At 37.7% G+C, this 26,679-nt stretch overlaps 3 protein-coding genes across 4 annotated transcripts; 2 read left to right on the top strand and 1 right to left on the bottom strand.

Moving 5' to 3' along the window:
* The first annotated feature begins 1,994 nt into the window (after window positions 1–1,994).
* LOC129244033 (protein aubergine-like) lies at window positions 1,995–5,031 on the top strand. Its single transcript, XM_054881617.1, has one exon. It carries the CDS (start codon window positions 2,044–2,046, stop codon window positions 4,732–4,734), a length of 2,691 nt encoding a protein of 896 aa, XP_054737592.1. The 5' UTR covers window positions 1,995–2,043; the 3' UTR covers window positions 4,735–5,031.
* A 2,272-nt stretch (window positions 5,032–7,303) lies between these two features.
* LOC129245614 (protein lethal(2)denticleless) lies at window positions 7,304–10,835 on the bottom strand. The gene is made up of 4 exons (XM_054883887.1): window positions 10,639–10,835; window positions 9,700–10,346; window positions 8,863–9,646; window positions 7,304–8,804 (listed from the first exon to the last, which is right to left on the bottom strand). Exons 1-4 carry the CDS (start codon window positions 10,679–10,681, stop codon window positions 7,855–7,857), a joined length of 2,424 nt encoding a protein of 807 aa, XP_054739862.1. The 5' UTR covers window positions 10,682–10,835; the 3' UTR covers window positions 7,304–7,854.
* A 1,863-nt stretch (window positions 10,836–12,698) lies between these two features.
* Window positions 12,699–26,378, top strand: LOC129245927 (augmin complex subunit dgt5). 2 transcript variants are annotated; one of them, XM_054884372.1, is made up of 8 exons: window positions 12,699–12,961; window positions 13,020–13,152; window positions 22,437–22,581; window positions 22,649–22,900; window positions 24,595–25,118; window positions 25,178–25,698; window positions 25,783–25,970; window positions 26,084–26,378. In XM_054884372.1, exons 1-8 carry the CDS (start codon window positions 12,867–12,869, stop codon window positions 26,341–26,343), a joined length of 2,118 nt encoding a protein of 705 aa, XP_054740347.1. In that variant the 5' UTR covers window positions 12,699–12,866; the 3' UTR covers window positions 26,344–26,378. The 2 variants fall into 2 exon arrangements, with proteins under 2 accessions (XP_054740347.1, XP_054740348.1); XM_054884373.1 differs by lacking the exons at window positions 12,699–12,961; window positions 13,020–13,152 and adding an exon at window positions 15,318–15,379.
* The last annotated feature ends 301 nt before the right edge of the window (window positions 26,379–26,679 follow it).

Raw genomic sequence — 26,679 nt, forward strand, 5'->3', positions numbered from 1 at the left:
AATAGAGGCGAAATTAGAAGACCCGTATCGCGCCGTTTTTTTATGTTAGTTCGAATTTTTTTTTAATCGGCCTTCGAAGTTCGAAATCGGAGCAAAATTGTTTATATGGTTTTTTGGCTATAACTCGTCGATTAATTGATATTTTTTCAATCTGTAAAAGCCAAATTATTGCTAGAGACCTGTGCAACAATTACAATTTTTGAAAAAATTGATTTCGAAAATTTTTGTGGTACTTATGAAACAATATACCGAAAATCGGCTCCGATTTCCAACTTCGAAGGTCGATTAAAAAAAAATTCGAACTAACATAAAAAAACGGCGCGATACGGGTCTTCTAATTTCGCCTCTATTTTCACCCGCCACTCTCAGAATGGACCTAATTTTTGCTAACCTGAATTTGTTGCACAGTGTTATTTGACTTTTTTACATTCAGTTTCATGTTCGGAAAATGAATTTTTAGTAAAAATAAACAAAATAAACCATGAAAAGAAGCTATTTTTTTTGTTGCGGTTACACTGTGCAACAAATTCAGGTTAGCAAAAATTAGGTTCATTCTGAGAGTGGCGGGTGAAAATAGAGGCGAAATTAGAAGACCCGTGTCGCGCCGTTTTTTTATGTTAGTTCGAATTTTTTTTTAATCGACCTTCGAAGTTCGAAATCGGAGCAAAATTGTTTATATGGTTTTTTGGCCATAACTCGTCGACTAATTAATATTTTTTCAATCTGTAAAAGCCAAATTATTGCTAGAGACCTGTGAAACAATTACAATTTTTGAAAAAATTGATTTCGAAAATTTTTGTGGTACTTATGAAACAATATACCAAAAATCGGCTCCGATTTCGAACTTCGAAGGTCGATTAAAAAAAAATTCGAACTAACATAAAAAAACGGCGCGATACGGGTCTTCTAATTTCGCCTCTATTTTCACCCGCCCCTCTCAGAATGGACCTAATTTTTGCTAACCTGAATTTGTTCCACAGTGTAATAATAATTAGCTGTTCTGATCAAACATATTGACATCACAGTAAACAATTATAGGTGCCGCACCATAACGCCGTAACCATAGCAGTATGTACATATCTATTGATAAAACTTTGAGTATTAGAAATGAACGACGAAAAAATAATTCACTTCATAGAAAATTATCCGTGTTTTTATAAGAAAATGCAAATGTTGTCATTAATTCTACTTCAATATGAGCTGTTTATGGTTACGGCATGACTAATCGATGATTTATGTATATGTAGATCTAGACTACAACCTGTTGAATGTCATGCCCAGAGAATAGTTGTGGGCTCAAGGCGAATTCATACATGACTGCTCCCACACTAATCATAATACATGCATATGTGATAAATTTGAAACAAGTTGGATTTATTATTTATTAATAAATTCGCCTTGATTTGAAATAAACACATAAGGTAAGGTCGCTATAGCAGCTGATTCGCTGCTTTAAATATAAAAGTTCCCATCTTCTTTATTGTTACCTTATCTATTTTTTACATTCTCATCGAAATTTTGGTATTCGAACAACCAAATTATGAACAACAAATTATGAATTCGCTTTATAGACATATGTATATACATATATTTGCATAATGCTACATATATATGTACAAGTATGAATAAGTCAACATAACTGTTGCAACTGTTTAAAAAACAAACTGTACACAAGTTTAATACTATTCGACGAATTTGGGGTGCCATTTTGAAAATAAAAGGGCTGCCAAGTAGGTTCTTTCCATATACATTCTTTCAAAAATAATGGGGAAGTTTCATACTATTGCAACATAACATTTATATAGAATATTCTATACGGTTAAAGAAACAAACACATATGTAAAAATGTGTTACAAAATTTCGGTACACACATTTTCAAGTATTTTTTGGTATAGTATAATAATTAAAGTATAATAAAACAAAATATATGGCATCTCTAGGAAGCTAGTGAAGCCTTTTGGCGTGGCTGGATTCTACGCGGGTATTCATTTCCTTTCGTTTTGTGATACGCAGAAGAGTAACTTTTTACTTTTTTTTTTGAAGATGGATAAATTAACAAATGCTGGACGCTCAAGAGGTCGTGGTCGAGCCTCTAATCCTCAACAGCCTCGTGGCGATGCACGGAGCCGCCGAACTGGTCAACCTGGACTGCAAGCGGAAGCTAGTGGTGGTCCAGGTCCTTCAAGAAATTTGCCACAAGCGCCTCCAACGTCTGCTTGGGGACAACCCTTACCAGGTGTAGCGCGTGGTTCAACTATTGCACCAAAACCAAGCTGTAGTACTGCTCCCGTTCAGCAACGTGCGGCTGCACCAGTTATGCAAGGCCGAGCAACTGCTCACAGAGGAGCTCCAATAGGTGATGCACCAGTTGTTAAGGAAGATTCCCGTGGAGCAGTGCGTGGGAAGCGTGTGTTACATGAGGTAGTAACTTCGCGCCCAAGCACCTGTATTACCAAGACAGGCTGTAGTGGAAAGAAAGTTGTGATCCAGACTAACTATTTTCGAGTTTTAAAAAAACCGCAGTGGTCCATTCACCAATACCGGGTGGACTTCGCTCCTGACGTCGACATGATACGCTTAAGACGTGCCTATTTAGCTCAACATAAGGAAACATTCGGTGGATACATATTCGATGGCGCTATGTTGTTTTGTACAAAGTACTTAGAAAAGCCACAAATGGAGCTTTTAACTAAAAATCGTGAGGGTGAAACTATCCAAATAAAAATTAAACACGTTGGGCAATTGGAAGTGACTGATTCACAGCAGCTACAAGTGCTAAATCTTATTTTACGTCGTGCTATGGCAGGGCTGAATTTAGAACTTGTTGGGCGTAGTTTCTTTGATCCGAAGGCAAAGCATTGTCTAAACAGTTTCTACCTCGAATTATGGCCTGGATATCAAACTTCAATACGCCAACATGAGCAAGACATTCTTTTATGTGCTGAAATTGCTCATAAAGTAATGCGCACTGATACGTTATATAAAATTCTACAAGATTGCGTCGGTAAACCAGACTTCCATGATGCTTTTAAAAGAGAAGTCGTTGGAACAATAGTCCTTACCGACTATAATAATAAAACATATCGGATAAATGACGTGGATTTCCAACAATCGCCCAAGTCGAAATTTGCAACCAAAGACGGAGAAATTTCGTATATTGACTATTATAAAAAACGTTACAATATTACAATATCCGATGCAAACCAACCACTCTTGATGTCTCGCCCAACTGAACGTGATATACGTGGTGGCATAGACGACTTCATTATGTTAATTCCTGAGCTATCACGCGCAACTGGACTTACTAACGCTATGAGAAATAACTTCAGCTTGATGAGGGCAATGAGTGAATTCACTCGTTTGGCCCCTGAAAGACGTATTGAACGATTGCGAGTATTTAATAGGCGTTTGAATCAGGCACCTGAAAGCGTTCAGGTCTTACAGTCTTGGAGTATGCGATTAGATACAAATCTCGTTGAAGTACCTGGTCGTATTATACCAGCTAACAGAATTGTTTTTGGAAACAATAAACGTTACGATTGCAATGAATTTGCAGATTGGACGCGAGAATTTCGCAATAATTCAATGTACAAACACGTTGACATTAAGAGGTGGTACGTGATTACGCCATCACGGAATTTACGTGAAGCTCAAAATTTCGTACAAATGTGCATAAGAGCAGCTAATGGAATGCGTATGGGCATTGCAGAGCCTATATATCAACAAATTAGTGACGATCGTAGTGGATCTTATTCACAAGCAATCAATACCGTTTCTACTGGAGATCCTCAAATCGTGATGGTAGTTCTGGTATCTGCAAATGAAGAAAAATATGGTTGCGTCAAAAAGAAGTGTTGCGTTGACCGTCCAATGCCATCTCAAGTAGTGACACTACGTACTATTGCCCCTCGCGGAGACAAAGCCGCTGGTTTGATGTCTATAGCTACCAAAGTTGTTATACAAATGAATGCAAAACTCATGGGAGCACCTTGGTTAACCGAAATTCCAGTAAGTGGTCTAATGACTGTTGGTTTCGATGTTTGTCATTCTCCCAGAGAGAAAACTAAATCTTATGGCGCATTAGTAGCCACAATGGATCTGAAGTCGAAGCCCATTTACTTCTCTTCAGTTTCAGAGCATGTGAAAGGCCAGGAGCTATCAAACGAAATTGCATTGCGCATGGGCTATGCTTTGAAAGCATATCAACAAGAGCATGGTATGTTACCAAAGAAAATCCTCTTCTATCGCGACGGAGTCGGTGATGGGCAATTGCATCAAGTTTTCAACACCGAAGTGAAATTTTTGATAGAAAGGTTAAACAAAATGTATTCTGACTATGAGAAGAAACCTACGATTTGCCCCTTGGCGTTTATAGTAGTATCGAAGCGTATTAATACTCGTTACTTCATTAATGGCAGGAATCCACCTCCAGGTTCCGTGGTTGATGATGTGATCACTCTACCGGAACGTTATGACTTCTTTTTAGTTTCCCAATCAGTGCGTCAGGGAACTGTTTCGCCTACTAGTTACAATGTTATTTACGACACCATGGGTTTCGATGCCGACAAATTACAAATGTTAACATACAAAATGACCCATCTGTATTATAATTGGAGTGGCACTTGCCGTGTACCTGCCGTGTGCCAATATGCGCACAAACTTGCATTCCTTGTCGCTGAGAGCATTCATCGTTTGCCAAGCAACGCTTTAGAAAAGCAACTTTATTTCCTTTAAACAGTTTGAATGTTTATATATTTTATTCATAATGAGATAAACGAAATTTTATCCATTTCAATTTTTCTTATATATATATATTTTTTTTTTATACATAAGTGCAACATCAATATTTTATTTTCATTTATTGGCATTACTTGTTATTTGAATTGCATTTGCTTACGTATGCACTCATACGAATAAACATTTATTGGAGTTCTTCATTTATGTTCCGACCTACTAAAACATAATTATCATATGTAAACAAATGTTAAGCTTTTTCTATTGAAAAATAAAAATGAATTTTCGTACAATGAAGTTTCCCTATTCATTTTTTAGACAAAACAATTAGAAACAAAAAAAGGAATCATTGGACGATAATAAACCGAAAAAAATTGGATAGATAAATGAACTGGTGAACACATTCTGGAAAGGTTTCTCAGATAAGGCAGGCTCTGATTTAGCATCGACTTATAAAAAATAATATCGGTCCGTTTTTGAAACTAATTAAGAAATTCGCCAAACGGTAGCAGAGAAGCACAGCTCAAGTGGTCACACAAATCTTATATATGTAGATATACGTACATGTAAAGAGTTATTCAACAAGAGCTTTTCGAAGGATTTTGTACAAAATTTGCGTTATATAATTTTTGTTACAAAGGGGTGTGCATAATTTTGCGACGGCGCGTATATGAGAAGAAATAGTAAGCGTACGAATTCATAGTGGTTAGATGAAGTAATAAACTGTTTCCATTACACCAGGATTCATTTCTTATTAACTTGATGGGATTAAGTAAATATCAAAAAAAGAATTTTGTTTAGTTTCCGAGTTGAGATTAAAAAAATTGTTTAGTTTTCGAGTTGCGGTTAAACAGAATTCTGTTTAGTTTTCAAGTTGCGGTTGAAAAAAATTCTGTTTTCGAGTTGCGGTAAGAAACAAAAATCTGTTAGTTTTCAAGTTAGGTTAAAAAAGTTTTCTTTTAGTTTTCGAGTTGCGGTTAAAAAAAATTTCCGTATAGTTTTCTAGGTGCGGTTAAAACAAAATCTGTTACTTTCCGAGTTGAAATTAAAAAAAATTCTGTTAAGTTTTCGATTTGAAGTTAAAAGAATTTCCATTTAGTTTCCGAGTTGAGGTTAAAAAAAATTGTTGTTTTCGAGTTGCGGTTAAAAAAAAATCAGTTAGTTTCCGAGTTGAAATTAAAAAAAAAAATCTTTTTAGTTTGCTGCGAGTTGAGGTTACAAAAAACAAAAACAAAATCTGTTTAGTTTCCGAGTTGCGGTAAAAAAAAAAATATTTTTTCGAGTTGCAGTAAAACAAAAAATCTGTTAGATTTCCAGTTATGTTAAAATGTTTCCGTTTAGTTTCCGAGTTGAAATTAAAAAAAAAAAATCTTTTTAGTTTGCGAGTTGAGGTCAAAAAAAATTTTTAGTTTCCGAGTTGCGGTTAAAAAAAAATTATGTTAGTTTCCGAGTTTAGGTTACATAAAACAAAAAAAAAAATTCGGTTTAGTTTCCGAGTTGCGTTTAAAAAAAAAATTCTGTTTAGTTTGTGAGTTGAGGTTACAAAAAACAACTGAAAATTCCGCTTAGTTTTCGAGTTGCGCTTAAAAAAAGTCTGTTCAGTTCCCCCAGCTGCGGCTACAAAAAAATCTGTTTAGTTTGCGAGTTGAGGTTACAAAAGCAAATAAAAATTCCGTTTAGTTTCTGAGTTGCGGTAAAACAAAATTCTGTTTTCGAGTTGCAGTAAAACAAAAAATCTGTTAGATTTCGAGTTATGTTAAAATGTTGAGGTTAAAAAAATTCTTAGTTTCCAAGTTGCGGTTAAAACAAAAAATTCTGTTAGTTTCCGAGTTTAGGTTACAAAAAAAAATTCGGTTTAGTTTCCGAGTTGAGATTAAAAAAAATTGTTTAGTTCTCGAGTTAAGGCTAAAAAAAAATTATGTTTAGTTTCCGAGTTGAGGTTAAAAAAAATTCTGTTTAGTTTCCGAGTTTAGGTTACAAAAAAAAATTCGGTTTAGTTTCCGAGTTGAGATTAAAAAAAATTGTTTAGTTCTCGAGTTAAGGTTAAAAAAAAATTATGTTTAGTTTCCGAGTTGAGGTTAAAAAAAATTCTGTTTAGTTTCAGAGTTGCGGTTAAAAAATAAATAAGTTAATGGCGCGTATACTTCTGTTAGGTTTTTGGCCGAGCTCCTCCTATTTGCGGCGTGCGTCTTGATGTTATTCCGCAAATGGAGGGACCTGCAGCTTTAACCCGACTCCGCATGGCAGAAATACACTCGGAGGTTTGCCATTGCTTGCCGAGGGACAACTGCTTAAAAAAACTATCATTTTGCTCTTTCATGTACGGAGATTCGAAGGTACGCACTACCGACTGCTGGTCACGCAACAATCTATTCGGCTAGGGGTTGAGATTATGGAGCTAAAAAACAAAACTAATCGGTATTCGAGCACATACCTACGGTAGCCTGATATCGTTTCACTAGAATTTGTTGGGATTTCCACCCAAAGATTTTTATTGTTAAAAATTGAAATATTAACAAGTCTTTGCCATAATTTTCTTATTGTAATTGTCGTGTTGAGAATCTCAAAATACGTCACAGTCATTTATGTATGGTTTTGATTATTTCAGCAATTAGGTGACGAAGGTTTTTTATGGTGTTTACTGACACTAAAATATGCATTTCCTTGTTTCCGTTGATCCGATCTATTTTCCAAGTTTCCTGAGCGCCCCGCTCACTTTTCCCCAGTGAGGAAATCAAATAAATCCGAGTTGCGGTTTTTAAGGTTTATCCTTGCAAATTAAACATTATTTGTAACTTTAGAAATATTGTCATTTTTTATCATTTTGCGAAAACGGGTATTCGATTCTGCACATTTATTGTTTATATGTCTAAGTATTTTTTTTATTTTACTTTAGAAAAGTCCATCAGTTACACTTAAAAGTACGCAATATAAACTAGCAATAAACTTAGAAAATAAAAAAAAAACTTTTTTAAAAAGTAAATAACGGTGGGCACACCTCATTAGGTACGGCCACATTATGTCAATCGGTATGTACACTAACGCACAACCAAAGTTAAGCTTAATACCAAAATAGCAGTGAGAAATTAAACATTTGATAGTAAAGCATAGACATTAAAATCACTCGCTACAAGTTGTGGTAGCTTGAGCATGCGTCGACGTATTATAAGTGAGGCCTCTGCTGCCGCTTAGTGTACTGGAAGCCACAGAAGACAGTGTCAAAGGCTGTAGGTCACTAATAACGTCCGTAGCAGTCACAACAGTCGATAAGGGTTCAGGTGTGGCTCGTTGTTGTGTGCGTACACTGAAGAACCGCAAAATAGTGGTTTCACTGTTGCGTCGACTGGACGTCGGCGTTTTTGGGTGATGTGGAATGTGATGGCTGGATGTTGAAGGTGAGTCATGTACCTGAGTATCTCGGGTACCACTTGACATGCGACGACGTGGCGTAGTTGTTGCGCGTGGACTAGCCTCCGAGTGACGCAAATTGTTTAGCCGTGAAGCCGTTGATGCTATTGGGGATTCTGGACCATTACAACCTTCAATTATTTTTTCGCTTAGCGACGCAGTGCGGGAGGACATCAATTTTTGTTTTCGTATTTTGGTCAGCCAGTCAACCTTTTCTTTGTGTTTACGCTTGGGTGACATTATACTCAAATGTGGTGCTTCCCCATCTAGCACGTAGTTAGGCAAATTTGAGGTAGGCGAAAAAATCATAGAAGACAACGGTGGTTGTTGTGCAGTTGCGGCTGAAGATGTAGTTGACGTATTCGCTGACGAAGAATAATGGGTATTTTGGTTTTCTATCACTGCTCTTTCACTTAGTGGCGTTGGTATGGCTGGTGGTGTATACTTCAGCGAGATATATGGTAGTGTAGATTCTAATGTATTCTCCTGATTACTGTCGTTACTATGCGTATGTACTGCGCAACTCGTTACTGGACTTGAAGGCAAAATGGTTGGCACTTCAGGTATTGGAAGTAATTGTAAATTAATACAACGCATTTGTGGTGGTGTAAGGCTAGTCGAATTGGACATATTTGACGTGGAAGGACTAAACAGACGTCGTCCTAAAAAATTATATACTTAAATAAATTGACAAAATCTTTATTCTTTACAACTTCTTACCTCTAGACTCCAATGGTTTCTGCCGCTTTGGCTCGATTGCTTCACTATCGTCAGCCATAGCCACCGCTCCTAACATCTCCAGAAAAGAACGTTTCGTTGAAATCTTTTCCACGGAATTAGGCGTACGTTCATTCTGATCCACAAGCCGTTTAAGCGAACGTGGCGTATTCTCAAGGTCACGCAAGTTATACTTATGTGTCGAACCATGCATCTTTCTACCAAACTGGCGTACAATTTCTGCGTGTCCTCGGAAGTTCTCCATACTTCCGGCATCGGATGTCTGTTCGGGTCCTATACGCCAAATTTTATGGCGCGCATCGTCACTACATGTTACAATTGGCTGATCGTATGTAGAACCCCATGCCACGCATGTTACTTCCACTGTGTGGCCGCATAAGGCAACCAGCGGCTCATCTGGGTATTTAAGATTCCATACATAAGCCTTTTCATCACTACTGCCGCTCAACAAATATTTTCCGTCTGGGCTAAGGCAAGATTTTATATAAAAAGTACTATTTAAAAGGCCTTTATAGCGCGCTAGAGGCTTAGCTGAATAGGAGCACAGATTATAGGCGTATATTGTATTGTCCATACAGTTAGCAAAAAGGCGTGATCCTGAATCATCAACGACTAGGTTGGTGAATCCTTTAAAGGTACTTGTGCCAGCATATGGCAAGCTATGTTTAGGGTGAGGCTCTTTTTTATATGCAGTATAGTTGCGTCGAAGGTCCCACACTTTTATAACGCCATCACCAGCTCCACATGATATAAGTGTATTAGCATCCTAGGGAATTTAATGAAATTATCAGAACAAAAACATTTAAATTTATTGCTTACTTGAAAAGCCAATCCCGTAATGCTACTTGATGTTGCGCTAGGGGTCATTTTCGGTGTACGTGTGCGTTTCTTTTGTGACACTGGTGTACCCGGTCCGCCAACATGGCCACTGTAAATGCAATTATCCGCTCGTGGAGTCAAATCAACATTCAGATTCGCTCGCGTGTCCCAAATTATTATCGCACCATCTCGTCCACCCGTGGCAAACACAGATGAGTCATGCCTGCGAAAAGCCGCTGTCTTCACAGAGCGTGTATGCCCCACAAATGAGCGTAAAATACGTATTTCCCCACTTTCATCCACTTGCCACAAACACGCTGTGTGGTCGCCAGATGCAGACACGAATTTCATCTGCCCAGGCGCCCATTCCAAATCGAACACTGCATTGTAATGGCACTGTGGTGCATTAAGAGCTCGTTCTTCCGGATCTTCATTTCTTTTTGTGACATCTTGTAGAGCAATCTTTCCATCTTCATTAGCGATGGCTAAAATGTGTTTGAAACTATCACAGTTGGCAAATTTCGCCGAAAATATTGGTGGTTCCGGATTATAGTCTGAACTATAGTTAGAGGGCAATATTCCACGCCAACTGTCTTCTTTAGCTACACAAAGCCGGCCTAGAGCAAAATCATATGTGTAGTCGTTTGCTGAAAGTCAAAAGAAAAATGACTTATTTTTCAAGTATCCCACATATAAATGCATTGTTTTGAGAGAGAAGAGGTCAATAATTTTGCATACACAGCACAATTTTTTTATGACCGATTTTTATGGTTAAAAAAGAAACTTTGTTATCTAACTTTAGTTTTATTATCTACCAACAAAACTTCTTTGCGACTAACTTTCCCGCGAAATCTTCTCGAGTTTGGAGGAAACTCGCGCCACTTCAGCCGTGAAAAAATTTACACAAACAAAACTGCGCTATATGCAACTTAAACTTACCTATCCCTTGCTGGCGGTTGAAGAGCATTTGGATTCTATTCATTTTGACACCAGCTTCCAATAATTTATTCTTTCTTGTTTTAATGGTTTGTTAATCTATAAATATTATTACTAAACTCTTCCAATTACCGACATATGAATATAATAAAGTTTTCAAATAAAATAATCCATTCAAGGAATCGTTGCTGTCAGTTGTACAAAAGAATGCGCGCAATTGTCAAAAATTGACAGTGTCCCCGCACACAATAGTTTGTGTCAAAGCAAGGCGAATTGAGTACCATGGGCGGCGCCTTGCCGAAACAGTTGCTGAATGTTTCGTGATTTTAACAAGTCTGTCGAAATAGTCACTGTATTTTTCGTGATTTTTTGTGTAGCTCAATACAAAATAAACAAAAGCAAGATAAAATAAATATCCATGAAAATTCAATGAGTGGATTGGTAATATTGTTGTTTGTGAGATTTAAACTAAACAAAAGAAGTGCTGTGTGTTAAATTGTGAGAGCACATATAAATATATACACATTGAAAGCCCTAGTAGCCAGTGTGCTAATTTAGTTAGGCCTATATTGTATATATCTCCTATAAATAATAATAATAAATATATAGCCTCCGAATGCATGGCATCGTCTACTCTTCTTCTTCACAAACAAGTAATTCCCCTTCTTTTTGTTTGTTTATTCATGGACTCTTACGACGCGGCGAATTCGAAAGGCGCAATCTTCTTCTCTATCATTCTTCATATAATCCGATGCCTATATTCTCTCAGATTCCTAAAATTTTTTAATTGTAGTTTTGTATAATGGATACATATGAAGAAGAGGAATTCCGATGGGTAAACCATCTCAGCGGATGCGATTAATCAAAACCCCTCAACCCCTGCAAACAGACTAAATGCAGACAGAATAGAGTAAATGTATGTATATAACAAATTTTATGCAATCGAAAGTCATTTCATATCATATTTCAAATAATTTCTTAATTTGTACTGCATATGCAGACTCCTTGTGTGTATGACAATTTTCACATAGGATGCATTCATTTCATTTTAAACCGGAAGAGGTTTAAAATGATTAAGTACACTGAGTGGCATTTACTGATATATTTTATTAATAAAAAACAATCAAATGAGTACTGTTTACAATTTTACCCCAAGTTCAGAGAACTTTTCCCCCTTCTTCTAAGTGTTGTGAAGGTATCAAATCCCCTGGAAGTTTAACTTGCAAAACCTGGAGTGAGTCCTTTGAAAAGTTTATATTAACTTATGAATATTTTTATGAAATATCGTATTATAACTTTTTTAGGATCAAACTCTCTGGCGGATGGCTTACCAGTGAGATGATAAACAACAAAAGTAATAATAAAAACCAAAGAACAAGAAGGAGGGCTACCAAATTAATTACGAATAGGTCGTGACAGTTCGCAAATTAGATAGATTCTCGAATTAATTAGATAGCGAATTACGTGCCGTGAGAACATAGAATTAGCGTATGAAATCCGTTTATCGCCCGGTGTACAGCAAGCAAGCAAGTTGCATTGCCATTAATATGTGACTTCTATTCAATAATCCAGGAATGTCTGCTAATGATTCCAACAGTATAATCGAAATTCGAATAAAAGTTTTCATTACACGGAGTATCTGATACAAATTGTTTTCTCGTAGGAAATATAAAATATGTGGAAATGAGTTCTTCATAATTTTACAAATTTTATACATCCATAATGAATGGCAACGTGTTGGATACCAAGAATTTGATAGGTCTACATATAACTAGATTATTCTCATTTCAACTTCCATATCTGTAATTTAAAAGGAACACCATTCAAAGTTTTTCTTTCATAGAAATTAAATAATTTCGATATCTAATCTTCGTCCAATCTGGTCTCATCGATTATTTGTCATATGTCAAATGTAAAAGTAAATAAAAATGGATGCAAAGTACGAAATAAAAATATATTTCTATTGAACTTGTGTAACTTGTGTATTACTGGCAAGAAGTCGTGCGGTTTAAATGAGATAATCTCTGTAGTATATGTAAACGTACTCATACCCCAGTGTCAAAGCAAGGCAACCAGAAAGTTGTGTGTAAACGTTGCCTTAGAAATGCATCACTAATTAAAAGTATGCTATTGTGAATGACTAAGGCAAATATAAAAATTCAAAAAGGAGCCAACAACTAGAGTGCCACAATTAATTGTTGAATTCTGTAAATCAAATTTAAAAGTTATCTATGCCGTTTGAGAAGGATATAGAATTATTTCAAGTGTGGGCAGCTAAATTGGGATGCCCGCCGAATGCAATACCTTCGGAGGAAGCATTAAAATCGTAAGATTGTTTAGAATGCAAAATACGAACAATTCATTTGATATATCATTGGTTTCAGGATCTATAAGTCGCGCCAGCGTGATTTATTTTGTAATTTAATCAAAAGCGTACGTTCGCGCCAGGATGTGCAAGAGGTGCGCGAGAATATTTTGATCAAGCGTTTGGAAAAGCTGAAGGATCAGGTGGTTCCGGTAAGTGAGTGTTTTGCTATTGGAAGTGAGTGTTTTGCTATTGGAAGTTTTTGTAGCATTACCGTACATCTTAAACGCCCAATTATTCTTTTGCCTCTATTTCTATTATAAATTTCTAAATGTTCTATTTTATTGAAAGATTCGTGCAAGAGCATACAGTGAAACAACAATCTCCCAAATTGTATTTAGAACTTCGTTACCCTAAACATAGCACAAGAATTCATAATTACAGTTAATTAGCAAGTAAAAAGTCTTTCAAAAGATGCGTCTAGATGTTGGTTTAACCCTTTCGCTCCGACTTTTGCAGGGGATTTGCTCAAACTTTATTTTTGAGTTTTTGGATACCCATTGGTACTTTATGTGCGTAGAAACTAGATGAAGCTTGTAACTTATGTAGATAATGGTATTTTGAGGTGGGACATATGTGTCCCAACAGTATTTAAAAATGGGATATATTTGTCCCAACAGGGTACAAACTACACCTAGAAAGTAGAAACATTTTTTTGGTAATAACATATGATTTGCACTTTTATTTATTTTATGAATGGGATGAAGCGAAACATTGTATACAGAATGGCAAATTACAAGCCCGGCAAATAATTTTTTTTCTTTTCTCGACTTTTCGATTGGCGTATGCTACGCACCGACGTCTTTTAGACTGGTCTATGGGTAAATGATCCCCACATATGTCATTGATTTGTACCTATTCGATGATCTTCCAGACCGACGGGATCGTTTATATGCGGTAGATTCCTTTCCTTTTTCAATTAGCGACTCAGCAATCCCGACCAGCACTGGTAAGAAGGCAGGTTTCTTCTTATTCAGCTCCGAATATATAACCCAAGTGTTTACAGCAGCCATCATCATGCCACGATAAAATACTTTTTTTTCACCATTTATTTGATTTTCTGTTTATATCATACAATCCCGTCATTTGATCTGCCAAGTCCACACCGCCCATTATTGCGCGGTACGTCTTTACGATGTCAGGGCATGGAAACTCTGACTCATGGTTATACGACATGATAAACATGCATCCAAGTACTCGTAATATATATATCAATTTCACCGGAGTCCGTCTGAAGAATTTTTTTTTTTATTTCGCTCCGTTATGGGTATTTTCCTGAGCCTCTCATTAGTACATTGGGCAATGTACAAAGACATGCTTCTTGGAAACAATTTGCGAAAAATTTCGTAGGGGGTTGAGTGGCGCCCAATATTTACTGCAATTTTGCACCCACGGTGGTTACTAACCGATTTTCTTGAAACAAATGACTCATTCAGTGTGCTCCAAATAACCGTGCCTGAGCCTTCCTCACCTCCTGCAGGTTGATCGTCTATGCCACCATTCTCGTCACTCAATCCAGTCTCCTCTGAATCGCTGGAAGAATCGTTGTTGTTGTTGTTGTAGCAGCATAAACATTCCCCATACTTACATACGGTGAATGCTGCTGGAGTGACAGTCCTTGGCCGGATATAAATCCGGGTCGTTTCGGTAACGTAGAACCGACTGTCTGGAAGAATCGTCATTGCCAGTGGTTTTATCTAACTCAGGACTATAAATATCATCACTTTCGTCACTAAAATAGTTCCTGATTCCATGGATTCATGATCATTTTCTTGAAGTAATGCACTAATTTGATCGCGATTTAATTTCGACATTTTTGTTGTCTACGAGGTTGCAAAAATAAAAAAAATTAGCTGTGTGATACAGAATGTACAACGTACTGCTGGGACATATATGCCCCTATATAAAGCCCTGCTGGAACACATGCATCCCAAAATTAATTTTCGCTGAATATTTTTCACAAAACTCTTATTAAAATATATATTTGTACTTACCAGTAAAAGGGCAATATTTTTCTTTAGCAAAATCAACACTTCTTATAAAAATACGTATTATTTCACCAAAATTACGCGTAAATTTGATGCAATATTAGCGACTGCTCACAAACTCCGGCATGTGAAGGTACCCCGCACGACACTAACCACCTCTTCACATGCCCCCTCAAACCGACTCATCTAACCCCCCTCTCCCTTTGGACCCAACCTGTCGAAACAGCATGTTTCCTGGGCCTACCCCTAGATGAGCTAGACGAAGACGAACGATGATATGCCTACACTGACAGGGCTACCTATGCTGTTAACAACAACAACAACTGCTCACAAACAACTGATCAAAACTAAACACGATTGAAACAGTGTGGAATGCGGATAACGATAAATTGTAAGTATTGTTCGCAGCTACTGATTAGGACATTTTGGTTGAGTTTCCTATGAAATTGCAAGTTTCAGGGTGAAGTGAACATGCTGTGGGATATCAGTGTCCCAGCAGTAGCGAAAGGGTTAAAATAAAACATGTAAAAATTTAGATTCACTCAAGCTTCACTAATTTTATTCAAAATATGGCTCTTAACAATTATATGTGCAAAATGGCATCATTTAAATGTCCGCCAGGAGCACCAGGTTGACAGGTTAAGTCCGCCAAACAGTCTCTTCATGAATGCCTAAATGTTCAAAACATTGAGAAATCGATGTTCAGGGTTGGCCAGCAATACTTTGCGCAACAGCAGCTATATTTTCTACAGAACATCCAGTTTTTGGGCTACCAGTCCTTTTCCTATACTCGACAGCACCAGTTTCTTGAATTTTTTTCACCAATTTAAGATTTTGCTTACTGTAATGCGCTTATTAGTAAATTTCAACACCATTATGCTAATTTATTACACAATCAATAGTACGTAAATTTATTATAGAAGTCTGGCTTTGAATCCGATAAGTCATAGAACTAAAAAAAAAATCGAGAAAGAATTGAACTCAGACGAAGCTCTATAAGATGGAGCATTAGCATTGTAAAGCGTTTTATGTGAGCCTATAAAAAAAGCAATAAAAAGGCGAAGGCTTCAACATGGCATATGCAAATCAATTAACCCAAGAAGGGAGGGCAGCCGATTTTACTCGAAAGGATGTCTAGAAGAAATGAAAAAGCCAAAATCATTTAATGATAATAAGTCAATTAATTCGCAACGAGATTTATAAGCTGGAAAGGGTCCAGTTTCGGGAGTGCGTAGCAAAACTGCTTTTCTTAATTTTTTAATTCACCTCTTATTCCAGCTGTTCGTTCATTACACAAATTGGATTAAAATAATTTTTCTGTATTTATTCGAAAACTTTCATAGTCTTTAGATACAGTTTTTCAGGTTTTATAGTTACAAAATCACTACCAAAGCCAAATTTTTTCCGAGCAGTTTTTTGGGTTGCGTTGTAGCTTTAACGTGATGAAAGTTATTTGTTGTGCGCGTGTTGTTGGTAGTTTATTAGGGGTATCAACTAACATATAAGGTTGTCAAAAAAGTCTTGCGGTATTTCCGCAAGCTTGTCTTTGCAAGCGCGTAGTTCTAGTTGTATTCGTCGCATCGGTTCACGCTAGAGCCTTTTGGAAAGCTCTTCACGTGCTAACACGTGTTTGATTAATTGTTGTTTGCTTTTAGTCGTTCGTGAGTTATAGCGCCGCAAACATGGAGCAAAATAAAGAGAAAATACGGCATATTTTACAGTACTACTACGATAAAGGCAAAAATGCATCTCATGCTGCCAATAAAATTTGTGCAGTTTATGGACCCGATACAGTTTCCATTTCCACCGCACAACGATGGTTTCAACTTTTTCGTTCTGGTGCAGAGGTGATCGAAGATGCGCCACGGTCCGGAAGGCCTATCGTCGAAAATTACGATAAAATCGCTGAATTGATCGAAAGAGACCGGCATAGTAGCAGCCGTAGCATCGGCCAAGAGCTAGGCATGAGTCATCAAACCGTTATAAACCATTTGAAGAAGCTTGGATTCAAAAAGAAGCTCGATGTATGGGTGCCACACGAATTGACGCAAAAAAACATTTTTGCCCGTATGAATGCATGCGAATCGCTTCTGAATCGCAACAAAGTCGACCCGTTTTTGAATCGGATGGTGGCTGGCGATGAAAAGTGGGTCACTTACGACAACGTGAAGCGCAAACGGTCGTGGTCGAAAAGCGTTGAAACTGCCCAGACGGTGGCCAAGCCTGGTTTGACGGCCAGGAAGGTTCTTCTGTGTGTTTGGTGGGATTGGCAGGGAATCATCCACTATGAGCTGCTCCCCTATGGCCAAACGCTCAATTCGGACCTGTACTGCCAACAACTGGACCGCTTGAATGCAGCACTCATGCAGAAGAGGCCATCTTTGATCAACAGAGGCCGAATTGTCTTCCATCAGGACAACGCCAGGCGACACACATCTTTGGTGACGCGCCAGAAGATCCGGGATCTCGCACCAAGTGATTACCACCTATTTCTGTCCATGGCGAACGAGCTTGGTAGTCGGAAGTTGTACACAAGAGAGTCCTGTGAAAATTGGCTCTCCGAGTTTTTTGACAATAGGGAAGCGAGCTTCTATAAGAGGGGCATTATGAAGTTGGCATCTCGTTGGGAACTCGTATATTTGACTTAAATCGCATTATTATAACCAATTTTATGAACAATTGAAAATTCAATAAAAATACCGCAAGACTTTTTTGACAACCTTATATTAACTTAAACAAGTATAGATATGACAATTTGCTTATTCACTACATATTAATAAATACACTTAAATCATGAGTCTATACATTAAAGTGTCTCTCCTCTTTGAATATGATAAATGTTTCGAAAATTATAACAAATGGATTTTCCCAATATGTTTATATTAAAGATGGCAATAATAATCATTTGAACATATGAACATTTGTACATACAGTTTGCTATATACATTCACTCTCTGTAGCGATCAACTTAACCTTATACACATAATAGACATCTGTGGAAATTTAAATACTAAACGTGTACCTATCTTTGGTTCCAAAAACCCCTCCGAACTTTTGAAAAATACCACAACAGAGAATGCCATTAAAATATATAACTTTATTAAGGTAATCGGCCTAATTGAAAGCTTGTAAAATTGTCATTAACCCTATACCTTAAACCAAGCACCGAAGGCCCAAGCAGCTAGTGTGCTTTTTTTTTTTTTAAGTTAGTGTAATATTTTATATTATTCTAATAAATCAGACAGACACGGTTTTTTTTGTAAAGTGATCTAATTTTTCATAATATTTTGCGAAAATGGAAAAACAGAGTATGCAGATATTTTATTTATTTTACTTTATTTCATCTCTCAATATTAAATAATATACAAAAAAGTGACCACTCATTTCATTGTAATGGAAAAACAAAAAATATATACAGAGAATTCAACCCGCAGTTTAAATGATCCAACGTAAAAAATACCAAATATTTATTTAAAATTTTAAGGTATTTAGTATTTTGTTCGGTATTCTTTATTATCAATTACAGCTTGAAGTCTACGTGGCATGGAACCAACCACATTTTTTTTCTAGCCACTTTTCAAGTAACATCTTTATAAGATCCGATTTGTTACGGATGTCATACAGCTCATCGTTCCAACGCCTGCGATATTCGCCGTCGCCAACGTGCAAAGGTCCAAAAATCTTCCGCAGAATCTTTCACTCAAACACTCCAAAGGACGCCTCATCGGATGTTGTCATCGTCATACGTTAGGACGGTCATTATGAGAGCCTTATAGAGTGTTAGTGTTGTTCTTCGAGAGAGGACTTAACTACTCAATTGCCTACTTAGTCCAATGTAGCACTTGTTGACAAGAGAAATTCTACGTTGGATTTCCAGGCTGACATAAATAAACGAAGACTTTTATAGGGTTTTCTACTAACAGGTGTTACAGGTGAATGGATTGCGCTATCGAGAGATGACTAACAATTTTTTATGGCCGGAATTAGATGGTATTGATCTGGTCAACGTTTATTTTCAACAAGACGGCGCTACGTCCAACACAAGCAACGAAACCATTGATCTTTTACGGGAAAAGTTTCCGGACCGTGTTGTCTCTCGAAGAGCTGATCACAATTGGCCACCGAGATCTTGTGATTTAACACCTTGTGACTTTTTTTCTTTGGGGCCACGTGAAAGAGAAGGTCTACGCCAACAGCCCAGGGTCGATTGAAGACCTCAAAGATGAAATTCGTGAGGCTATCGAGGACATAGAGCAGCCACTTTGCAATTCGGTTATGTAAAATTTCATGAAAAGGATATTGTCCTGTAAGCGTGGTCGTAGTGGTCATTTGCCTGATGTTATTTTCCACTATTAACGGCATACCTTCCTCTTTATACTGAAATAAACATCCGATCATTTATATTAAAAAGTAGTATTTTTCTTTGAATATCAAAATAACACCTCTTATTAAAAAACCCTTTACAACCTCGAAATCATAACTGTCCCAATTCTGATGGCGCTGCTGGTATTCAGCAACGTCATCTTGCATTCCCGTATTAGTTTTGCGGGGATACCAAATTCAGACATCGCGGCATACAGAGAACTCCTTTTCGTACTGTCCAATGCAGCTTTGAAGTCGGCGAAAAGATGGTGTGTATCGATTCTCCTTTCATGGGTTTTTTCCAAGATTTGGCGTATTTTGAATATCTGGTCGATTGTGGACTTTTATATATTTACTATGTTTGTATTATTTGTGACTTGTGTTTAGGGTCGTTATCTTGATAAAAGCGAAAGTCATCTTCAATTTGAAATTTTCTAGCGCTTCGAAGCAAATATTCTTGCAGAAGTTTTAAATAAACACATTTGTTCATTGTTTCTTTAATAAAGGTCAAACTCCCAACTCCATTTGATGACATGCATGCCCAAACCGTAACGTTGCCACCGCCGTTGTTGTTGTTGCAGCAGGATAAATATTTCCCATACATATACGGAGAATGCTGCTGAAGTGACAGTCCTTGGCCGAATATAAATCTGGGTAGTTCCGATTACGTAGAACCGACTGTCGTGGGAATGTTGTCACCGCCGTGTTTTATATTTAGTAGCGCTCAAATTTTGGGATTTAGCTGCGTATTGGCCTCGCTCTATATAAAAGTTCTGCCATCAAGGCCAAATAAGTTTATTTTTACCTCGTCTACAAAAAGTACGGTCCTCCAAAATGCTGGGGTTCTATTTACATAATCACGCGCAAGCTGCAATCTCTTACTTACAGGCTAATCTACCATTTAAAATCGTTTCCCTCGAAAAGTTTCTGGACGGCAAGGCTTACCTAAATCCTTTTTGGCCATTTCAGCTAATTTTAAAGTGCTTGTTGCTGGATTTTTCTTCACTTGGCGCACTAATCGCTGACACTCTGCTCTATGAAAGTTTTATTTGGAGCCTGTCGTCCCTTACCACACGATTTTCATACATAAGTCGTTCAATAATGTCCTGAACTGTTGTGCAATTTCAGCTATTTTACGATACGATAAACTTTTTTTGAAATGCTCCAAAACTAACTCACGCCTTTCTATCGAAGTACGCGGTCCCATGGCTAAAAAAAAAACAAGCATACATAAAATTTAATATTGCTTTATGTCAAGCTGCCGTAAACACAAATGGAACTATTTTGTTTAAATCGGTTCAATTGCTGGCTTACGCGGGCGACATAGACGTAAATGCATCCTCTATGCCGAGCTTGAAAGAAACCTTTGCAAGTATTGAGAGAGTAGCAAAATGTATGGGTTTAGAAATAAACGAACCCAAAACTAAAGGCTAGTTTCAACTACATCGGACTCTGTCAGACACAATGTGGGCCAAATAGTAAAAATCGGTGACTATGGTTTCGAAGTAGTGAAGGTATTTAAATACCTTGGGGTAATAATTAATCATGACAACAAAATTTCTGCAGAAATCGGCCACAGAATGCTTATGGCCAAGCGCTGCTATTTTTGGCTGTGTTAACACCTAAAGACTCGCCTCCTAAACAGGAAAACAAAGATTTCATTATACCGCTCAAATATAATTTCCATTTTGCTACACGGTAGTGGACACTCAGAGTGGAAGATAAACAGAAGCGAAGCTGCTAATTTTCGAGAGAACAGCTCTGCGAAAAAATTTTGGCGCTATATGCGATAAAGGCGAGTGGCGAAAACGCTATAATCATGAACTCGAAAAACTATATGCGCACCCATCTGTGATAACCACAATCATGATCAACAGATTGAGACGGGCAGGTCACATATTGCGGGCTAACACGGATTACCCACCTCAACAAATACTCTTCGGTAAATGTCACAGGGAGAGAAGAAGGGGCCGCCCGCCTCTTAGATGGATTGACGGTGTAGAAGAAGACGCAGGCTTATTGGGATTTCGGGCATGGAGTGCACAGGCACGAAACCGAGACAATTGGAGGCATATGCCACAGCAGGCGAAGACCCGACCAGGGTTGTCCAGCCAACAATGATGATGGTTATGTCATCACCGGTTGCCTTCTGATGTATCCCATTCAACACCTGCATAACGAGGCACAAATGCTCGCAGTAGTGGAGCACAACAAACTGCTCAGCAAGCAGTTCCTGCTTGGATGTTACCGCAGGTTTCACCCCTGCCGGGACCTGCTTGAGCCTGAGCCACCTCCCAGGCACGTCAGAAGACACCTTTTAGACTACGCTGACGAAATCCAGAACAAAACTGACCGCAACCTACTGGACCGGACAGTATTTAGACAGTCAATAAACGACATCCACCGGGAGACCGTCACCACCTTTATGAACTCCCGTCCTGTGAATGCCGTAATCGGAGTCCAACCTCCACCTATTGCAGACGAAGAGCTCCAGCTTCCCCGTGAGACTCGTGTAACACTGGCACAACTACGTTTTGGATACTGTAGCAGGTTAAACTCCTACATATCCAGAATCGACCCGGACATTCCAAACACATGTCCGGCATGTGAAGGTACCCCGCACGATACTAACCACCTCTTCACATGAACCCTAAAACCCACTCATCTAACACCCCTCTCCCTCTGGACCCAACCTGGGCCTACTCCTAGACGAGCTAGACGAAGATGACCGGTGATATGCCTACACTAACAGGGCTACCAATACTGTTAAAACAACAACAACAAAATTGTAGAGTGAGTTTGACACTCTACAAACTCTCACAGAACAAACTGAAAATGCAGTTTCGTTTGTTGAAAATTGCGCCGGGAATAGCGGTATTTTTAACTGCTTCGTTTACGCTGCGGCGTGAGTTCGCTGTAGGTTTTTGTTTTTTTTTTTGGCTTACAATGAAATGAGTGGCCAATTTTTTGTATTTTATGTTGAGAAATGAAATGAAGCAAAAAAAAAGAGGAGTACTTCAGTAGAGTTTTGATAAGAATATTAAAAAAGAATTTATGCAGCTGCCATAATTTTTTCTATTTTGCAGACTTCCGCTCGAAGCTTTTTGCCCAAAGAAATGCAGACTTACCTTAAAGCAAAAGAATTAAAAAGAAACATAGAAGACGTACAGATGCGTTTAGATGAATATAGAAAGGAGCACGAGACCCTGGCTATGAATATTAAAACAAAAAGTAACATCAAAATCGAGAAAGTCTGTTTTGAAAATAAATATTAAACTCATTACTTATATTTACCCAGACATCCAACACATTAGCCTTAAGCATAAGCAGAAAACTTTGAAATCGCGCGTTAATCTATTAGAATTCCAATCTGTGTCATTGGATAAAAAGTTAAAGCAAGAGGAAAAAAATAAACAACTAATTAGTGTCACAATGCCGGTGCGCTTGACAGCAAAAAATGCCAGCGAAGCTGTTGCAATGGATGGCGTTAAGCAGGCTCTGCAGGATCTGGACGATTTCTATACGTTTTACATCAACCAGGCGAGCAGTCGTAAGTTATACAGCTATGGTCAAACGTTTAGCGCACTTAAAAAGAGTTCAATATAATGCTCGATTAAATGATATGAAACCAAATTAAATCCAGTTTTTTTAACTAAATATATTTAACACTTTATTATAAGACAAAATAACTTAAAGTAGACAGTTTTCCCTAGTAAAAATATGATAAAATAGAAGTGATTCTTATTTGGTCTTAGTGGGATTTGGACAAAGACTTAGCGCAGTTTTGATTTCTGTAAAAAATATGAAATATTTGTAAGAATTGAGAAAAGATTGTTGACTATTATTATTTACCATATCAATATTTGGTAGAATAGCCGTTATTCTGTATAACTGCTTCACACCTGCGTGGTAAACTCTCTATTAACTTTTGGCACCTGTCCAAAGGAATAGAGTTCCATGCTTCCTGTACACCTTCCCAAAGTTCATCGATATTTTAAAATTTTTTTTGTCCAACCAACGTCTTCACATCATTCCACAAGTTTTCGATTGGATTTAAATCCGGACTTTATGCTGGCCAATCGAGCTGGGTAATATTTTCCTGCGAAAGCCAGTTTTTGACCACTCCCGCAGTATGTTTGGGATCGTTGTCGTGCGTAAATATCCAATTTACTGGCATAAACTCGAAAGAATATAGCTCCATATTATTTCTAAGTATATTCAGATACATATGCTTATCCATATTTCCTTCTATCTTGACCAGCGGCCCAACCCCGCGCCACGAAAAAGACCCCCAAACTTTTAAATTCCCACCGTCATGCTTCGCCGCCTTTTTTGTGTACCGTGGATTGGTTTCCTGATTTTTTTCACGATGTACCTACGTTTTTCCATCAGGACCGATGCGGTTTATTTTAGTTTCATCCGTAAAAAGTACTCGTTTCCAAAACTCTGTCTTTTCGAAGAGGTGCCTACGCGCGAATGATAAACGCGCTTTAATATTTTTTTTTGATAGGAGCGGCTTTTTTCTGCTTATGCGACCAAATATTTTATTTTCATTCAGACGCCTTCGCACGAGCTTACTGGACACAACTAAGCCTAATTCTGCCCTTACTTCAGCCGCTATCGTTCGTGAAGACATAAAAGGATCCGATCGACTTTTCTTTACAATTATTTGATCCTCACGGGGGGAAGTTTTACGTGGCGGAGCTTTACGATTTTTTTTTTTGTTTTAATAAATTATATTAGCATTCGACTTGGCATCTCTGATGGCATTGTATACCATTTTTCTTGAACAATGCACTATTCTGGAAATCTTCACTTGATTGGTTCCCATTTAGTAAAGGTCCATATTATTTTTCTTTCTTCAACTGAACAACACTTTCCTCTAGCCATTTTAGACGTTATTAATTAAATATTCACCACAAAAAATAGTTATTTGCCGAACCGATCGCATGTAAGGGGAAAACACGTGTAAGTGCGCTAAATAGTTGTCCAACGTAATTGAGACAGAACTGAAGAAAAAATAAGCAATAACAAATACGGTTATTTTTTGGGCATTTGAAGAGACCCATAAATAACTCTTATCATGCTGAAAACAAAATTAGGAAAATTTGCACTCTCTTAGAAGAAACTGCATTATTTATCAGTATAATATAAAGCGCGCTAAATGTCTGACCATAGCTGTATATGCGCTCAGCTGTAACCTACAGATATTTGAATGCAGTTATATACGAAACATATTCACAGCCAGCAGTGTGCAACAAGCAAAGGATGCTTTGTGGAGCAAAATGCGCTCAATTTTCTCCAATATACCAAATTTTATCTTCTTCAATGTAATTATGCGCTTAAAAGATGAACAACTCCAGTACGTAATGTCGTTGATAAATAAATCAAATCATGAAGAATCAAGCACTCATTCCGTCAGCGGAGTGGGAACAAAAGAACCACTATCGGCTTTTGAAATCAAACTACTGCAAACAAAAGCGGATCTTGTGGGCATGGTCGTAAAATTTTTGTCCGTCCGCAAGGAGCGTATCATACTGGAAGAGCGATTCGCCGATGCCTATGGCCCTTTCGTGGATGAGCTCCAGAAGAAGGTCAATCTATTCAATGCAAATGCCAATGAGAATATCAACGAAATCATTTCTGACTATCTGGTGCAGTACAATTTGCGAAATTTCTCAAAATCCCAAAATGAGTTTATCGCTCAACAAATCGACGAGTGCAAATCAGATATTGATTATGGCGCTAAACAATTAGAAAATCATGAGGTGTTTTTTTTTGCACTTTGATTACAAAAAATCTTAACTTAATTTCGAATTTTTCACAGGTCATTCTGGGTTCCATTAAACAAGTTTATAGCGACATAAACACATCCATCAATCGTATACAATATGAAATGCTGCAGCTGGGGCAAATCAAAGAGAAAATTCTGTACTCAAAAAATATGCTGAAGCGTTTATTGGATGAAATGCAAATGTCCACTATGGGCAGTATTACCGCGCCCACTGCCAGCGGCGGCATCAGATCCAATTTCCAACCTACGAAACTTAAAGTCAACAATAGTAGTTCTACTATTGGTGATAGCTTCGAAATGGGTGGTGGAGACATGGTTTTTTGCAGCACAAAATTGGATTTTGACTCCACCTTGATGTCACTTAACTCAACTTCCTCAAATATAACAGCAACATCGCACAGACGTAGTGTGGGATCTGCGGATACCACACTTATGCCTGCGGCTGCCGGCAGCAACAACACCGAGGGTCGTTTCAATTTGCCACCATACTCCAGCGAACTGAGCACGTTTGCCGAAATCCCATTTGAGAAGTTTAGCTGTGTAACGAAAGAATGGTGGGATATCAATTATAGTGCATCGAAATTTTAATGTACATACATACATATTTAGCACCCCTATGACTATGTGCATGCTTTCAGCGCTTACCACCTCTCACCCAATCCGTTGATCGTGGACTTGCGTGAACTCTGCTCTACAATGCAATTGGCGCCAGGCAGCTTGTTGACCGCTTCAGGGGCTTTACAGGAAGTGCGTAATCGCATCAAGTGGGCGGATTTAATTGCCCAGAATTCGCATGACTTGAAATTGGATTTAGATTTGATTATGGGTAGGCATCAAAGTGCTGCTAATTGTGCTTATATTTTGTAAAAAATATACTCTCCAAAAATGTATCCTTTTTATTTTTGTTGATTTGGTTTTCTTTAAATATTTTATTATTAGTCGATGCACAAAGTTGTAGGCAAAAAATCAAGCAACACCGTGAGCAAATTGAAGAGATGTTGGATAAAATCGATGTGACCAATATAAACACCAATCGGACACTGCATAAACTATCAAAATTGTACGATTTCATACTGGCGAACCCTCTGCGCCGCTATATTCCATCTGATAGGAAATACAACAATCAAACGTATGCGGATTATGAAGGCGAATTTTCCATGTATTACCGCATGGCAACCGTTGGTGCATCAATTAAATAATGTGCTTGTATTGTAATGTGATTTGTATTCGAATAAAATAGTGTTATTGTTTACTTGTAAGTTGAAACAATAAAAAAAAAATTTAGAACCAAATGTTATGAAATTTTTTTTTGATGGTAGCAATTACTTATTCGATAATAATATTTTTTATTTTTTTTTTATAAAGGTTTACATAACAATAAAATTATTATACAAACTGAAAGTAGTGCAGCGCTAGCATCGGAGGCTTTCGGCTGCCGATAATAATATGTTTTTACAGTTTGTTTGGTTTTTAGAGCTCAAGGGTAAACGTGTACATCTGCAGCTGAAACTAAAGGGTTTTTCAATGAGAGGTGT

This window comes from Anastrepha obliqua, chromosome 4 (genome assembly GCF_027943255.1).
Source record: "Anastrepha obliqua isolate idAnaObli1 chromosome 4, idAnaObli1_1.0, whole genome shotgun sequence".
NCBI lineage: Eukaryota > Metazoa > Arthropoda > Insecta > Diptera > Tephritidae > Anastrepha > Anastrepha obliqua.

What these genes read in the sequence shown, in the direction of transcription:
- LOC129244033 (XM_054881617.1), top strand. Translation starts at nt 2,044, where the DNA reads ATGGATAAATTAACAAATGCTGGACGCTCAAGAGGTCGTGGTCGAGCC.
- LOC129245927 (XM_054884372.1), top strand. Translation starts at nt 12,867, where the DNA reads ATGCCGTTTGAGAAGGATATAGAATTATTTCAAGTGTGGGCAGCTAAA. An exon ending in TCGGAGGAAGCATTAAAATC is followed by an intron (nt 12,962 to 13,019) that starts GTAAGATTGTTT and finishes CATTGGTTTCAG; the next exon opens with GATCTATAAGTCGCGCCAGC. An exon ending in AGCTGTGTAACGAAAGAATG is followed by an intron (nt 25,699 to 25,782) that starts GTGGGATATCAA and finishes GCATGCTTTCAG; the next exon opens with CGCTTACCACCTCTCACCCA.
- LOC129245614 (XM_054883887.1), bottom strand. Translation starts at nt 10,681, where the DNA reads ATGAATAGAATCCAAATGCTCTTCAACCGCCAGCAAGGGATAG. An exon ending in CAACCGCCAGCAAGGGATAG is followed by an intron (nt 10,347 to 10,638) that starts GTAAGTTTAAGT and finishes TTTGACTTTCAG; the next exon opens with CAAACGACTACACATATGAT. An exon ending in TTACGGGATTGGCTTTTCAA is followed by an intron (nt 9,647 to 9,699) that starts GTAAGCAATAAA and finishes TAAATTCCCTAG; the next exon opens with GATGCTAATACACTTATATC.